This window comes from Primulina eburnea, chromosome 10 (genome assembly GCF_022965805.1).
Source record: "Primulina eburnea isolate SZY01 chromosome 10, ASM2296580v1, whole genome shotgun sequence".
Classification (NCBI taxonomy): Eukaryota; Viridiplantae; Streptophyta; class Magnoliopsida; order Lamiales; family Gesneriaceae; genus Primulina; species Primulina eburnea.
Window position 1 is genome coordinate 38,282,422 of NC_133110.1, and position 16,324 is coordinate 38,298,745.

Here is a 16,324-nt window from a genome sequence, read left to right on the forward strand (position 1 = left end):
TACTCAAATGTCGGACCTTCTTGGTTGGTTATTTTTGTTTTTGGTTTCTTTAGGCATTTTTTGTTTGATAACGACAACTTCCATGGATTTACGCATTCATTCCCTATCCCCCTTCCCACAGTCTAATAACGGAAATGTGGTGGAGGTGATTATGCTATTTTGCAAAATAAGTTGGTTCCAAATTTTATACCGAACGAGGTCATAGTACTGATGTTGAGGCTGAGTAGGTATTGTGACGAAAACGGCAACTGGTGCGAAATGTTAGACAGATACCAGTTCTCTACACTCGGATCATTTCTCCATTATATTGAAACAATGAATTGTTCCTTTAAATCACGGACCACTACAAAAATCTAAGCTGTCACAGGTACAGGAAGGATTTACAATCTTGAATCCACAAGTATTTGACAGATTAACTTCAACCACATTATTTCAACAGCTTCTTGTTGCATATTGTCAAGATGTTCTATACACAGCCTTGATCGGTCATATTGCTTGCAATCGTCAAAAAAGCAGAAATGACCGCCCCAGGTGCCAAAGCCCTGCGCCAAAAGGAAAATCAATATCTTAATACACCAGGTATTTTTATGACCAAATCTGGGGTCAAATTTATCTGATCCACGAGCAATTCAAGGTAAAATCAAGAGGAACAGCCTTACTCGGGACTCTCTTTCTGGTAACCAAAATCAGTTGCTGCTTTAAGAGCTCTCTGATACGTTTGCTTCATTGCTTCCTGTCATTAAGTAAAATGAAATTGAAGTGACCTTGGATGAAATAACTTGAAGTCTCAATGAAAAATACAGTGGATAGTCCAGAAAAAAACAATTTTGAGTCTTGAGCCGGAAGGCTATCAAGAAAATTGCACGCCAAGTACTTTCCCAACACAAGAGAGTAGAACTCACCTGTAATTTAGATTCAAAATCTTCAGGAGACCAATTCAAACTGCATTCTTTAAGCTCAAGTTCCCCTGCGACTACCTGAAAAAAATTACGGGGAGTTAAACCTTCACAGCATGACGGTAGTTGCAAATCCTATCTAAAGGACTAAAAGATGTACCCCTCCTGCACCAGCAGCCACAGATGGCGCAACTAGAACATTGGCTTTTCTCAAAATCAAATATCAACTGCTTCAGGGGTGCATGGCATATTTGAGCCTAAAAATATTACAAAGGCAGTTAGCTACAATCTGAAGACAATAACAAAATCAAAAGACGACAACGAAGATTCTATGAATAAGAGGAAGTATACTAAAAGAATTTGTTAAGATACAGTAACAGGTACCAACCTTCTACAAGTATCCGACAACCTGAGTTTACCAAATTGATGGCATCAGATGGATCAATCTCATTTTGATAAGCACATGGAAATGCAACATCACAACTTTCATTCCAAGGCTTTGTTTCATCATAGTACTTTGATCGGGCATAAGTTTTTGAATATTCTCTGAAAATAATACTCATAAGCTGATAAACACTGAAAGATGCGAGGGGCCGGAATGCGTACAAACCTCAAACTTCTATTCTGAGCCTTAATGTCTCTCAGAAGGGATATTTTCATGAAGTCAAATCCATCCTCATCCACTAAATAACCCTTAGAATCTGTGCATACAAACAGACATAAGACAGGATGAAACACAGATAGAAAAAATAGAAAAAAATTCAGTTTCCATACTTTAGTCATTCAGACATTTATCTAAAGATAAAATCTAAGATTAGGCATCTGTAAGACAAATTATCTGGTGAGAAAACCACACTGAAAAGCAGACTTAATTATTTCACCTCCAACATTATTTGTATTATGATGTCCATCAATTAATTAGTGGTAGAAATCACATTCTCAAGGATTAGGTGCTGGTGTTGAGTTAAAGCCTAAACTAATTATAAGTGAAAAAAGAAAATCACCAACCAAATCTGTCAAAACAACATTGATAATATGATTGAATTCATAGGGACGAAAAAGCTAATGAGAGGTTTATCCTAAGAAGAAATACAATCCATGCAGTGTGAGGTTATTGCAAAAGAAGAGCAACACCGAGAGATGTTGCTATTAAATGCTAGAATATAAGATTTTGTTTGTTCGCTCTCTTTAAAAGGAAAATTGAGTGTACTGCAGAGCATTATAATTAAAAAACAGAAACTACTACAAGAGTCTTCTCCAAAGCACCTACAATCTAGATAAGAATAAATATTTTGGCATGTTTACTGCTTTTACTCATTTTAATTCTTTAATATAGTGAGATCATTTAGCTACACAACAACAACAAGACAAAAGGCTTTATCCCACTAAGTGAGGAAATCACATTAGGTACACCAAGATATTAAATCAGAAGGGAAATTTTAAAGCATCTAACTGCAAGATCACAAATTTAAAGAAATATATGAATTTGGAAAGTGACAGTGCTTTACCTGATACTGTTATAGGAAGAGCACCATAAGCAATAAGCTTCTCCAGGACATGCATAGATATCTTTCCAGAGCCACTAACAACACATCTAGAGAAGAAGATATAAAAAAAAGTAAAATATTAGATTTCAAGACATTCATACATAATAAACCTATTTATTTTTCAAACTAATTTCCTGCGCTAACATTTGTTCCACAAAATGACTCTTATGCAGAGAATAGCCATACTAATTTCTCTAGAGTGGTAAAAACCTGATAAAAGGTTTGCGAGTCAAGACTAATCTTGATATCTCCTTCATTATATCCTATTGATACAGTCATTTCTCACAAATAAACTTACAGGAAATAAATTCATCCTCACTTAAATCAGTAAAAGCATATTATCGTTTCAGTTGACTAAGGATGAGACAATGATAAGACAGGGTGGATGACTAATATGGAGAAGGAAAACAAAAGCAACACTATAGATTCATATTTTGTTTTGGAGAAAACAAATACAAGCCATGAAAAGCAGTAAATACGTAGCGCCTTAGCCCTTTCAGTTTCAGTTCTTTATTCATGTCAGCAAGCATAAGTTGGGCATAAAATACCTGCAAGAAACAAGATCTAATGAATAAAAACAGGCATGGAAGCACAGAAGTTATAACAGAAAGTTTGTCACCAATCCATAGCCAGTAGCTTCAGTTCGAAGACTAGAGCCAGACCAGTTTATTCTTGGGCCAGTAAAGCTTCCCTGCATAGTTAAAGCAGATGCATCACGCCTAACATTTTTTAAACTGTTACGAACCATAAAACTTTTACAGGAAGATTGGTTATGGATAAAACTAAAAGCATGACCAAGTACATCCATAAAAAATCACTAGAACAAATTTCTACTCGTTCTTAATTTAACAGATCTAAGGCAACATGGAAGACCACAAGATGCTGATAGTACCATCTTCAATGGAGTACTATTGATTTAAATTGAAAGTACCAAAAGCTAAAACAGATTTCACAATGAAACAATAATTTTCAATTATTTCAGCAATAAAAACATTTGATTAGGCCATTACGGGATCCGTGACAACAGAAAGGTGTGAAAATAAGTAACATGCGCAACTGATCACTACAAAGTACACAGCTTTAACCTGAGAGTGACCAACCAGGCGCCTGTATTGACCATACAAATAACCCATTTCACGGGTGCTAACACCCATATCCTCCGAAGGAAGATCCTAGGTTACAAGAAAAAGGTTAGCAAATCACAGATATCTAGGAAACAAGTTTCAAAATTTTGACAAGAAACCATCTTGCAAACCTTGTCAGGCCCCAAATAGCGATACAACTCACTCATGAAGCTCTGACAAAACTTCATGATCTACAACCGCAAAAGAAAAAGTTCAATACTTCAAAGATACACCTTGGGAACTAACTGCCTCAAAATTACAAAAATATCACCTCACTGTCGCTTTTGCCTTTTGGATCAAAATCACTCCCACCAGAAGAGCCTCCAAGTCTATATGGAGATAATGCATTTTTTAGCATCTGCATACAAAATCAAGGATTAAGTCCTTAATACTCGAATGCTTAAATCATATATTTCATCAACTTTTAACATCTGCTCAATGTTACATATCAAGTTCAATGTGTTGTGCAAACCACGCAAGTTGAAGAAAGTTCAACTAAGACGGATATCACTGTAAGGGCCCAACATAGAACTAAAGCCAATATTTGGAACCATTTTTTAATAATGTTTTTCATTTCCCAAAAATAAAACTTAACATATATCATAATCTACTACAATCTATCAAAATTCTATGTTCTTTCAATTTTATATCTCCCAATGCAACCATTAATTTTAAATCAGTTCTTTTCTTTTTGAAAAATACTCCATCTTTATATTATATTTTAACCACATATACTATATTTTAAAATTTTAAAATACCTAAAAACTATTCAAATAACAAAATTATATGACCAACTTGAATTGTTATTTTATCTAGCAACTGTGATTTGAACCATTATGCATGTATTGTGATAAAAAAGATTTGATGAATACATGATGATGATTGGTTTTACCAGAAACAACTTTGACAGTTGTGTGTACTTGAGAATCAATGATGATAAAGTGATTCACTTTCCTCCTATTAAATGTGGTTGACAAGCTCATAACAAGTTCCAACAAGAAGGAAATGAAGATTCTTTAAGGTTAAGTAAATTTAGAATTTGAAATGAAAGATCTAGTAAAAAAACAAAAAAAAAAACCTCTATGGATGGAAATTAGGAGGGAAGGGATAAAAAGACGTTGTTCCTCAACCAATGCTAGATGCTCAACATGCATCGGTCAAACCAGTGAGCATTTCTTCGTTCACCATTTTATTTCTTCTTCTTTCCTTTTTCTCGGCATCGTCATCATCGCTTTCGATATATTTTTTAGACTTGTAAGCAGTAACTACATAGAAAACTAAGTAGAATATATCATTATCTTCCTAAGTATATATTAAACAATCGAAAATATGAAACAAAGATCAAGATCTAAGACACCAAAAACAAGTAGAGATGACAACGGAATGCATTTGAAACGAGTTGGACCTGTGAATCCGTTAATTTTTTTAAATATAAAATAAAATTTTAAAAATTAATTAATCATTAAATTTATTTTTCAACTTTATATTATTTATATTTAAAAACAAAAACTATTATCACAAATTAAAATCATCAATTTTTATTTAATTAATAATTAATAAGAAAAGAAACTGTATAATTATATATTTACATACTAAAATATTATAAAACAAAATTATCGATAAGATATTTATCTTTTAATATAAGAAATAATATAATTATATTATTAATAATATATATACATTTTGGGGCGGCCCGCCTTGACTGAGTCCTTAGCCTATCCCGAGTTTTAGAACAATGGTTGCTACAAGACTATAATATACATTTTAACTATTTGATCTATCTTATGAAAAAGTATGTGATTGTGCTTAAAAAAATGCCATGGCAGCATTTGGAACCAAATTTGCAAACATTGCACCAAACAACGCCAAAAAGTCACAATGCACTAAACTCAAACACAAGCATCTCACTTCTTCTGCGATTCACTGTTGTATTGGAAGAAAAGTATTAGCTATATCAGACCGCAGCAACAAACAAAGAGCCGTATTATTTTCGACTACATTTTGAAACAGTAATACAGATTCCAGAAAATAGCAAGGGCATGGCAGACAAAATATACTTTCACGGCCATGGAAGCTCTCACATGATTCAATGTTCTTCAAAAGCTGTTTCCGGGAGACCTAAAATGAACAAAATGTGTCAAGAAAGCAGGGCTTGACGTTTCTACTTCAACTTCTCCCTAGAGCCATCAGATCTCTAGTAAAAATATCCCAGCACTTGGCCGCCAACATTTTGTCGAATTGCTTCCTCATGATCCAAGACTCCATTTGGAGTTGTGATCACGACATAGCCCCACTGCACGCAGAGAAAATAATTTAGGGATGGTCAACATATTTCCTCATAACTCGAGGATCATGATGCAGAGACGTCATACAAGAATCACACGAGAATAACTTCTATAAATGATCATAAATATACATATACACCCGGAAACTAAAGTTTAATAAGATTGCAAGAATTGCATGGTTTTAGGGTTCTAAACTAAAATTTTGGAGTTGATAGCTTAAATATGAAGTTATATATGACAAATTCCCAAGATGAGTCATGTTTTATCCATGAGTAATTGATGAGAATCACTGAACACTACAGGGCTACCTAGTCCAGTACAAAACCAAGTGGATTCGCAGGTATGATCGAGAGGCATACAGTAAAAAGTCGAGCCTTTTGTTCTTACTCTGAGATCAATAACCCATCATACATCATATTTAGACCAAACAAACGAGAACTGGGAAAAACGTTATTCTCATTTCTACAATAAAGGTGCTTAAGTAGATAATTTTTCGATTGCAATGTTAGAAACAGTCATAAACGAATGTATTATAAATCTTAATTGTTGGGCACAATAATTGTTCATGCTGGTTAGAGCTATCGAAACACGGTGTTTGACATGTTGTGCTGTTATATAATTTAAAAGATTTCAATTGCATCATTACCACCCGCAATAGTTTTTGTTAAAACGACAAGTGCTCGGTCCTACGGCTTTTAATAATGCGACAAGCATTCGGTCCTACAATTGTATCAAAGCCAAGATCACGGGCTTGATTCTCATTGATTACAATAAGTGCAATTATCGAGAAAGAGATTGTTGAGTTCAATAATTGTCTCTGCTGGTTATAACAATCGAAACGTGGTGCTTGAGCAGTTGTACGGTTTAAAATTTTGAGTTGCACCGTTATTATTCACTATAAATTTTTATAAATCAACGTGCGCTCGACCCTACGTAAAGAAAAACAAATGTACTTCCCAGATGTCAATACTTCATTTAACTACTCATCATAAATGATTCTACCAAATATATCCAAACCAGACGCAACAAATCTTGAACTCCAACAAAAATCTACAATTTCACCGTTCCTCCACGACGTGCAGGCATGACAAAATCTAAGCAGTCACAATAACACAAACTTCAAATGTGAGGAAAATACACAAACCTGGCGTGTTGGAAGAGCACGGGTTTTGTATTTCTCGATGTCCTGAGACTTCATGTCTTGTCTATACGTGAGAGCACGGCAATCTTTAACCCTCCCCAGTAGCTCAACGGTTATCCTCCCCACCCTTTGTGGATCATGCACTTGAAAATCTTTAATGTACCCTGTGATTTCAAAACCATCACACTTTTCTGCCCCACTATAGTTCTCAAAGCTTCATATGGATTAAGGAATTCAGTGATGGAAAAGTGAAAAACAAAAGCAGAATCAATAAACACTTCATTCCTTTCGTTTGCCAATTGGAAATATTAAAAAAAAATATTCAAGGACCACTTCTCAGTTCTCACAATCAAACTAGTTCGATCGGCTACTTTAAAACTCTTATTTTCACTACACTCCAATATCAAACTCAACCTCGCAAAAAATCTCATTCTTTCGAAACAGTCCGAAGAACAAATCCAATCAATTTGATCATCTTAAATTCCAAGTAATTGGCACCACTCAAAATCAACGAAGAACACATACAGATTCGCTACACAAGAATAGATAAATTTTAGACTAAGTATACCTCTAAATTTCATGATTCGAAGAAAAGAAGCCATGCCATTAGAGATGGGGTTGATCTCAGCTGAAGCGAAACCTCTCTTTTCGGCATTGACGATGGTTCTCAAGGCGTCGTTCAGTATTCTTCTTCCCATTTCTGCTGCTCCTCGTCTTGTGCGGCAGCTCCAATCCCCTCTGATGCGCTTCGGTGGGCAACAAATTTGGGTTTAGTTACTTTTTTGGCCTCGCTCTTCTGGCCCAATACAGCCTCGTTTGTGTCATTTTTAATTTTACCTATTTAAAAATATATATATATATTATTTACTTTAATTTTTGAAAAAATAGATTGTCTTTTTTATTAAAAAGAATTAAATTAATTTTCTCTAAAACAAAATTCATTAATCAAAAGTTAAAAAAGTATAAATAAATTTTTTAAATTTATCCGAGTTGACCATTAGCTCATTTTTTTAGCATGTATTTTTTAGCACTTTAGTTGGATTATAAAATATTTATATAATTAATAACAAAAACTTGGGTGAGATCGGCTCACGGTTCGTATTTTGTGAGACATATATTTTATTTGGATCATCCATGAAAAAATATTACTTTTTATATCAAGAGTGTTACTTTTATCGTAAATATCGATAGGGTTTATCTATCTCACAATAAATATTCATGTCACAAGAGACTAAGTCGTAATTAATTACCAATTTTTTTTATTAATGAAATTTTTTTTCACAATTAGAATGACAATAATTTCTTAGTTTTATCTTTTTATTTTGTTTCTGAAATCTAAATCATCTTTATTTTTTCTGTAACAATAAAAAAAAAGGCAGAGTGAAAAGGATTTGTTTCCAAAACATATACATACACATCAGTATATTGAGAGAGAAAATCTGAATCAGCCTCCTTTGTAATAATAATCGGTGTTGCGTTTTTCCATGAACTCACTGAATAATGGTTGAATCTGAATCCGAATTCTCTCTGTTAGCTCTGATCTTTCTCAATTCCTTAAACTTTTCTTGATGAACTGAAGATAGGGAGGAATTGAGATCAGCTGTTGCCTTTTGATATTGTTTTGTTGTCGCTTTTGATTTTTTTCGATTGTCGAGGAGAATGAACGGTGCTGATGGTGAAGAGCTGGATTCAGCTGCGTTGGGTCCGCCAGCGCTCGAGTGGAAATTTTCTCAGGTGTTTGGCGAGCGGACTGCCGGAGAAGAAGTACAGGAAGGTAGATTTTTTGTTGTTGATTTTATGAGTGAGGAAAATATTTTTTCTTTTGGTTTGGATCTTCTCGTTAGGGTTTGGATTTCTATTATTTGATCCCTTTTGGGTTTGTTAACTGCTTGATTTAGCAGGATTTCAGTATGTTTGATTGTGAATTAGTGATCTGCATGCCATTATTTTGATCAATGATGCAAAAGGTTAATGGTGTGGGTGTGAAGTGAAAAGAGTTCAGCTTTAGTTTGATGGTGGGTTTTCATGCGGGATGAACCTGGTTTTTGGCCTAAGAATGTGTTATACTGTGGGTTTTGATTACTTTGATCATGTTTGGTATGTCTTTGAAATTGTTTTGTGTATGGTCAGTTTGAAGATGATGCAACTTTATAGCTTGAACTCCGAACTATTTTTATGTTGTTGGGGAAGTGAGAGCTGGTCTCTTTATACACTTCATTCAGTGACTGAGCCAGAGTTGGATGTCTTTCCACAACTGTGCTACTGTTGTTTTGTAGGTCTACCAATTTGTGACGTGGTGCTGGGTGTAAGGTTTTCTGCCAACTTTTGGCCCTGTCTGTTGCTTGTAGCCTTGGACAGCTTTTTTTTTTTTTAATCTTGGACTGGAGCTGCAGCTTATATACTTTTGTTGTTTTTGGTCTTTGGTATGAATAACCGTCAAAATATGTTCTATTGCTTCCAAAATCTTTTATGGGTTGCAAGGGTTCAGGTTCAGGACTTCACATGCTTTACCCAAGTTCACTGATCTGACTGACCTATTATGAGATTCAAAATGATGCTTGTATTTTCGATGCCTTAACGGGGCCATTCAAAACATGCTTGTGTGGTGTCACTTAAACTGAAAAGACAAAAATTATGTCTATTTACAATTTTGTTTCCATATAAGAGGGAATGTCATCTCTTTTTGTCAGTTATTCATTTATCAACTTTTGTCGCTTAGTTTAATTTGCAATCACATGACATGCTGTTCAATGTACACCTTGGGTGGGTCAAATTAGCATACTGGTTCATGTAGAGGGGGCGGTGAGTAGGAGGAGGGCAAGAAAATTTGTGAGCTGTTATGTTATTGGGTTGATCATTCTAAAATAGACTGTGATCAATTATAGATTTTTTTATTCGATACTGGGTTTTTTGCCATGTTTGGTTTTCTGCCATGTTTGGTTTTCATTATCTAACTCGTGCAAAAAAAGAAAAAAAAATTAGTCGCGATCTGCACATATGTTAAGAATTGGGCTCCATTGTCTTTTGCAAAAGTGTAAATTGTGACATGTGTAAGCTGAAGCAGGTGATGATCATCTTGTTGTAATTTTTATTCTTTATACGTAATTGGACTTCAACTGTTAGAAAGGCTGAAGTTTGAAATTTTACTTACTTCTGAATTGCATGTTTTACTGTGTACTTTCTTAACCTTAAATAACTTAAAATGCCATTTATTAGAGACACGGTAAGGACAAGTATTCTGCAGAATCGCAGATTCAATTAGTTCAATTGCAATTAGCTTCTCAGCCAAATTTTTACCGTTGATCCGCTAAAGATTTTTCTAATTTATTTGGTTATTCATAGATTTTATTATTTTACATCGCTTACAGTTTCCCATTTAGTGAAAAGTTTATGGGTACATTGCTCTTATTTTATGAATCTGTTCCTCTTCTTGAGTAGATAAGAACATTGATAGCAGCGGTTTGTATTATATTTTTTTCTTAATTTTTCCTGAATCATGTTTCCAGTGGTTGTCCGTGTTATAATTTAATAGGAACCGTGACTCGAAAATTTAGGGTGCAACTCAAAACTGTGCTTTTATTTTGAATTCTTTTTATGGCAGTTGACATCATATCCGCAATAGAGTTCGACAAAACTGGTGATCATCTGGCTACTGGTGACCGCGGTGGAAGGGTGGTCTTATTTGAAAGGACCGATGTGAAAGAGGTAAGGTCAACATCTGATGGTTTTATTTAATTGGTGACATGTTCATCTTGAAAAAATATCTTCTATTCACAAGTTTTGATTGCAGCATGGGGGAAATCGTAGAGATTTAGAGATGATGGACTATCCGATTAGACATCCAGAGTTTCGCTACAAAACTGAATTTCAGAGCCATGAACCAGAGGTATTTATTTAAATTTCAGCCCGTGTCAAATTATTGTTATCTGGGGTCTACCTTCGAGATTCAATCATTTTTTCAAATGCACAGGCCTTGATTTAACATAAAGGCTTCTGTTTTCAAATGGACAAATTGCTTGAAGGCATCCATTGCTTTCACTGTTTTTAATTCCTTTTCCCCGATGGAAAAATTGGATAAAAGTTTGAATCGTAATAATATAGCGTGAAAATCTTTTTCCTTCAGTTTGATTATCTCAAGAGTTTGGAAATTGAGGAGAAAATCAACAAGATTCGATGGTGTCAAACTGCTAATGGTGCACTCTTTCTTCTTTCAACGAATGACAAAACTATTAAGTTTTGGAAGGTTAGATATTGAATTTTTCGTTTTTGTTAAGTATTTTTGTGGTGTTGAGATATAATATGTTATGATAGTTAATACTTTGTGGTTGTTTGTTGTGGTAATTATGCATTCAGACTTATGCTCATCTTATTCGTATTCTGAATTTGTTTTTCTCAGATTGTAATTGATTTTGAATGCTGTCCTTAATTTTCCTTCAATGTATTTTTAGGAGTTAAGACATTGATTAATACAACTTTTTGGCATTACTAAATTACTTTCACCAACTCCAGAATTTTTCACTCTACACATGTTGGTTGGTTCAATTTCCATATCTTTTTTTTCTCGGAAATGTCTTTTTATGACCAAACTACATTAAATGTGGGTTCATTTATTTAATACATTTACACCATTATGAGATGAGAATTGACTATTCATCAAAATTTACATACGATTTAGATAAAATAAACTATATTTTGTTTTTTGGTTTGAGATTAGTAACCAACAAAACCTGCTATGACTTGACATTTACAGTGGAAAATGTCCCCCGAAACAAACTTAAATATATAGTGAGCACTCCTGTGAACTTTTGGTACAAATTTCCCTTGAATATTTTGAGAAAAAGTAAGAAATCCGGAAACAAAACCAAAAACAGCCTTTGGTTTTCAATTTGCAAACTTGCCTAATGGTTGTTTGAAACAGGTTCAAGAGAAGAAGATCAAGAAAATATCTGATATGAATGTTGACCCATCTAAACTAGCTGGAAATCATACTGTTGCAAGCTCCAGTGTTACTTCGAATCCTAAATTGCGTCTTGCAAATGGTGGCAGTCCTGATCGATTTTACAACCGCTTGAGCAATGACTTATCCTTTCCACCTGGGGGCATCTCCTCGCTTCGATTACCAGTGGTAGTCGTATTTAACTAAGCTACACTTCTATTTGTGATGTAAAGAATTCTGTGTTATGCACCATCTTTTTTATGTGTTTGGTCAAAAATTGGTTGTTAGGTTTTAGTAAATGAAAGCTATTTGGTTTGTTGTCCATTCTTCTCTATTTCGAACATGTAAAATCCATTTTGTCTACTGAATGATTTAATATGCCTGGGTATGTAGTCTCATAACCTTTATGGCTTCCTCATAACTGTTGAATTTTGAACTGTGGTGTTTAGTGATGACATCATTAGGATCAATTGCTCAACCCTCACTCTTAAAATTATTGTAGGCATTCCCTCAAAATTAACTTATGCACGTCATGATTGTAAGTACAATTTAATATTTTATCACTCACTTTGTTTCTTGTGACTCTTGATGGTACAATCTATAGGTCACATGCAGTGAGACCAGTCTTGTTGCGAGATGTAGGAGAGTATATGCCCATGCCCATGATTACCATATCAATTCTATATCAAATAACAGGTAAAGGTCCAAAATTTATCTCATCTTATTATACCTGCATATATGTGGGACAGCTAGAATTATTTTGATGATTGAAAAAAAAATGGCATAGTTAGGTTCTCATCTTTGGTGAGAGAACTCTAGTCATAGTAGTAAGACTTGGGGACGATGATCATTTATCCACGAGGGGAAGGAATATTGTAGAGAATTGTGTTTCCCAAGTATCTGCCTCGAATTACGAAAAGAGAAAATAGAGCTGTGTGGATGGCATTGATTTGTGGTCATTCGATGCCCCTTTCCTTTTCCTTTGCCCATGCATCTTTCCTTACCGGGGCGGCTTCTACTGTTGTGACTTCATGAAAGGGTGGTCATTGCTGTTGACATGTTAGCAACGAAAAATAATAATCACTAGGTTTTAGCCTGATGACATGTCGTCCTTAGTTTCTATTGATTTTCATTTGTCTGGTTTCATGATTAATTCATATTTGGAATGCTTGCAGCGACGGTGAAACATTTATATCATCAGATGATCTACGAATAAATCTTTGGAACCTGGAAATAAGTAATCAAAGTTTCAACATCGTTGACGTGAAGCCCACAAATATGGAGGATCTGACTGGTGTGTTTTTTTGTTTATCTTCTTTCTTCATATATCTTTTTCAACAGTTTCTAATTATCACTTCTGGCGTAAGATTTTGTATCATTTCCTCTTAAGTGCTTGATGATTGTCATGATAAATGTTAAGTGACATACAGACTGGAAAAGGGGTCATATCAAGAGGTTTAAGGCTACTGTAATTCTTGCTCTCTGATATGTGATATGTCTCTCTTAAAATGTAATTAAATGTCTGGGAACTTCATTTTTTTGTAAAAAGGTTGAAAGAACAAGTTGTGGGGTAATCTTATGTTCACTTATATTTGTTTCTTTTTGCAGAGGTAATAACTTCAGCTGAATTCCATCCTTCTCATTGCAACATGTTAGCATATAGTAGTTCAAAGGGATCAATTCGTCTCGTTGATCTGCGACAATCTGCCCTGTGTGATTCACATTCGAAACTGTAAGTGACGGATTGTATTACGGTCTTCTGATTAATGATTTTGTATTTTATCTGCTTTTTAATAAAAACTCAATAAATTTTCTTAAGAAGTTGAATGCTAATCGTGGGGAATTCTAAGTACTTTGTGAGGGGAGTTTTTTGTGCTCCAAGCCTCTGTTTTCTTGTGTTTTTATTGGATGAAAGATTAATTTTCATTCGTGAACAGATTCGAGGAACAGGAAGGCACCTGGTTCAAGATCATTTTTCACTGAGATAATTGCTTCGATTTCAGATATTAAGTTCGCGAAGGATGGAAGATATATTCTTAGTCGAGATTACATGACCCTTAAGGTTTTATTTTCTGTAGTTATTTTTGCACTTTTATCTTTATTGGTTGTTAATATTCTAATTGGCCAACGAGTTCGTTGTTGTTACTTTTCTGTTTACTTCGTGCTGATTTAGTTGATGGTAGTGAGTGCCTTTGGGCACTGTTTGCTCAGTAAAGAATGCGGGCTGGATACAATATAGTTTCCATGACTATTTTAATGTTAGAAAAATGCATTTGTTATCATGAATAAGTGGTTCAAGATAAATATTGAACGAAAACTGTTGCTCTCAGATTAACTTGCCATATTTTATATGAAATTCCAAAACTTAAAGCTTAAGTTTGGCACTGGAAATTGGATATGATATTGTAATTCAGTTATGCTATTTCGCTGACTGCATAGAAACTATTTAAATGCATTGCTTGTAGAATAACAGGATTCCGTAGTTTTTTGAGTTTCCTTGGATTTCACATTGCTATTTTCAGTGTCATAATTTCAATTTGTTTTTCACTGATCGAATATAAATTGGTTTCAGTTGTGGGACGTTAACATGGATGCTGGTCCAATTGCAACTTTCCAGGTTCATGAGCATTTAAGACCAAAGGTGAGTTGTCCTTGCTCCTGGACTATTTTGCCCGATGCTTTTTTGTGACTCTTGAGCTGATCAAATGTTGTTATTTTAATATTGTCATGTCCAGCTCTGTGACTTGTATGAAAATGACTCCATTTTTGATAAATTTGAATGCTGTCTGAGTGGTGATGGTCACCGAGTGGCTACTGGTTCTTACAAGTAGGTTCAAGTTTGTGCTCAGTTTTATCCTACTGTCATTTGCATGTATGTCTCTCCAATAAAAATGTGACAAATACTTGGTATGATTCAGCAATATGTTCCGCGTGTTTGGCTGTGCTCCGGGCAGTACTGAAGCCACTTCCCTAGAAGCGAGCAAAAATCCAATGAGGTACTACTACCAGTTTTAAGTTTTGAATTTTCGGGCTACTACCAGTTTTAAGTTTTGAATTTTCGGGCTAACTCAAGTCTTTGTGCTCATCTTTGCTGGTTACGGACAACTCTCTTTCAGAAGGCAGGTCCAGAACCCTTCGAGGCCTTCCAGATCGTTGAGCAGTAGCATCACTCGTGTTGTCAGAAGAGGTATGATTCTCATTCCCAACTCTTCATCTACTTGGTTTTTGTGTCCATGTAACATAATCTCAACTGAAAATAATGTCGGGGTCTATGTTGCAGGTGCAGAAACTCCGGGAGTTGATACAAATGGGAATTCATTTGACTCCACTACAAAACTACTCCACCTTGCGTGGCACCCATCTGAAAACTCAATCGCTTGTGCTGCTGCAAATAGCTTGTATATGTATTATGCATAAAAAAACACAAATCCTGAACACCGGTTAACATTTTTGGGTGACTCATTTGAAGATGCCTCTTTCATCTAATAGAAGAGAAGGTCGATCAATTTCTCAAGCCTCCATACTCCATGCTTCGAGTGCTGTGTTTCATAAGCGACCATGACAAATTTCGGAACATATCTGCGTGTCTTTGTTGTTACCTGAGCAGACAACTGTATTCCCATTCACCTTCCGCTGTTTTACCACCCTCAACATTTTTATTTATTTTTTCACTTCTCATCAAAGGAAAAGATGTAGTTCTCCTGTTCTTTCTGTGTTGTGTTGGGTCTGGTCTGTTCGTCTCGTGTAGAAATCTGGAGGGAATGTGATTGTAGCTCTCCTACATACAGAAACTAAGGTGGTCTTATGTTTGCTCCTAGTTCTAAGGTAAATGTTAGTTTTATTCTGAAAATTCATTAAATTTCATTGTAGCATGATGCTTGTACTTGTTTCTTTTATAGGAATGATCATTATGGCCTTTATTCACCTTCTCATTTAATATTTCTTTTGTAGAAGTGTTCAACTTTGTCTTTATTTACTTGTACACAATAATTTTTGCTTAGAGGCAAGGTGATTCTTTAAAGGACAAATTTGGTTTTTTCCTCGGTTCTTTTTATATTTTTAGTGGGTGTGTTCAACGGAGGGATTTAATGACTTTCAATCATTTTTTTAAATGATAGATTTTCGTAGATTTGGTATATTTTTGTTGACTTTTATAGAATCTCACGGATTTGTAAATAGATTTTCATTGACTTTTGTGGATTTTTTGCAAGTTTTTTTTTTAAACATCTGTATATATATATATTATTATTTCGTTGAAATAGTAATTATTTGATATAAATAATATATTCATTTCGAATTAAATTTTTTAATATAAATAAATTTACTTATTTAAAAAATAAATATGTTTAATATATGAGGAAAAAAAAACAATTTAATTTAACTAAATCAAAACTT

The 16,324-nt window shown here is 34.5% G+C and overlaps 1 protein-coding gene and 2 pseudogenes across 1 annotated transcript; 1 reads left to right on the plus strand and 2 right to left on the minus strand.

The window, feature by feature from the left end:
• Positions 1-256: 256 nt before the first annotated feature.
• LOC140803502 (uncharacterized) lies at positions 257-4,197 on the minus strand (annotated as a pseudogene).
• A 1,176-nt stretch (positions 4,198-5,373) lies between these two features.
• Positions 5,374-7,808, minus strand: LOC140803972 (small ribosomal subunit protein uS8my-like). The gene is made up of 3 exons (XM_073159820.1): positions 7,562-7,808; positions 6,997-7,157; positions 5,374-5,860 (listed from the first exon to the last, which is right to left on the minus strand). Exons 1-3 carry the CDS (start codon positions 7,689-7,691, stop codon positions 5,762-5,764), a joined length of 390 nt encoding a protein of 129 aa, XP_073015921.1. The 5' UTR covers positions 7,692-7,808; the 3' UTR covers positions 5,374-5,761.
• A 553-nt stretch (positions 7,809-8,361) lies between these two features.
• On the plus strand, positions 8,362-15,849 carry LOC140803503 (serine/threonine protein phosphatase 2A 55 kDa regulatory subunit B beta isoform-like; annotated as a pseudogene).
• Positions 15,850-16,324: the final 475 nt, after the last annotated feature.

Coding starts and splice junctions, on each gene's coding strand:
- LOC140803972 (XM_073159820.1), bottom strand. CDS start 7,691: ATGGGAAGAAGAATACTGAACGACGCCTTGAGAACCATCGTCAATGCC. Junction 7,158..7,561: donor TCGAATCATGAAATTTAGAG/GTATACTTAGTC, acceptor TTGAAATCACAG/GGTACATTAAAGATTTTCAA. Junction 5,861..6,996: donor GTGCTCTTCCAACACGCCAG/GTTTGTGTATTT, acceptor CTCTGCGTGCAG/TGGGGCTATGTCGTGATCAC.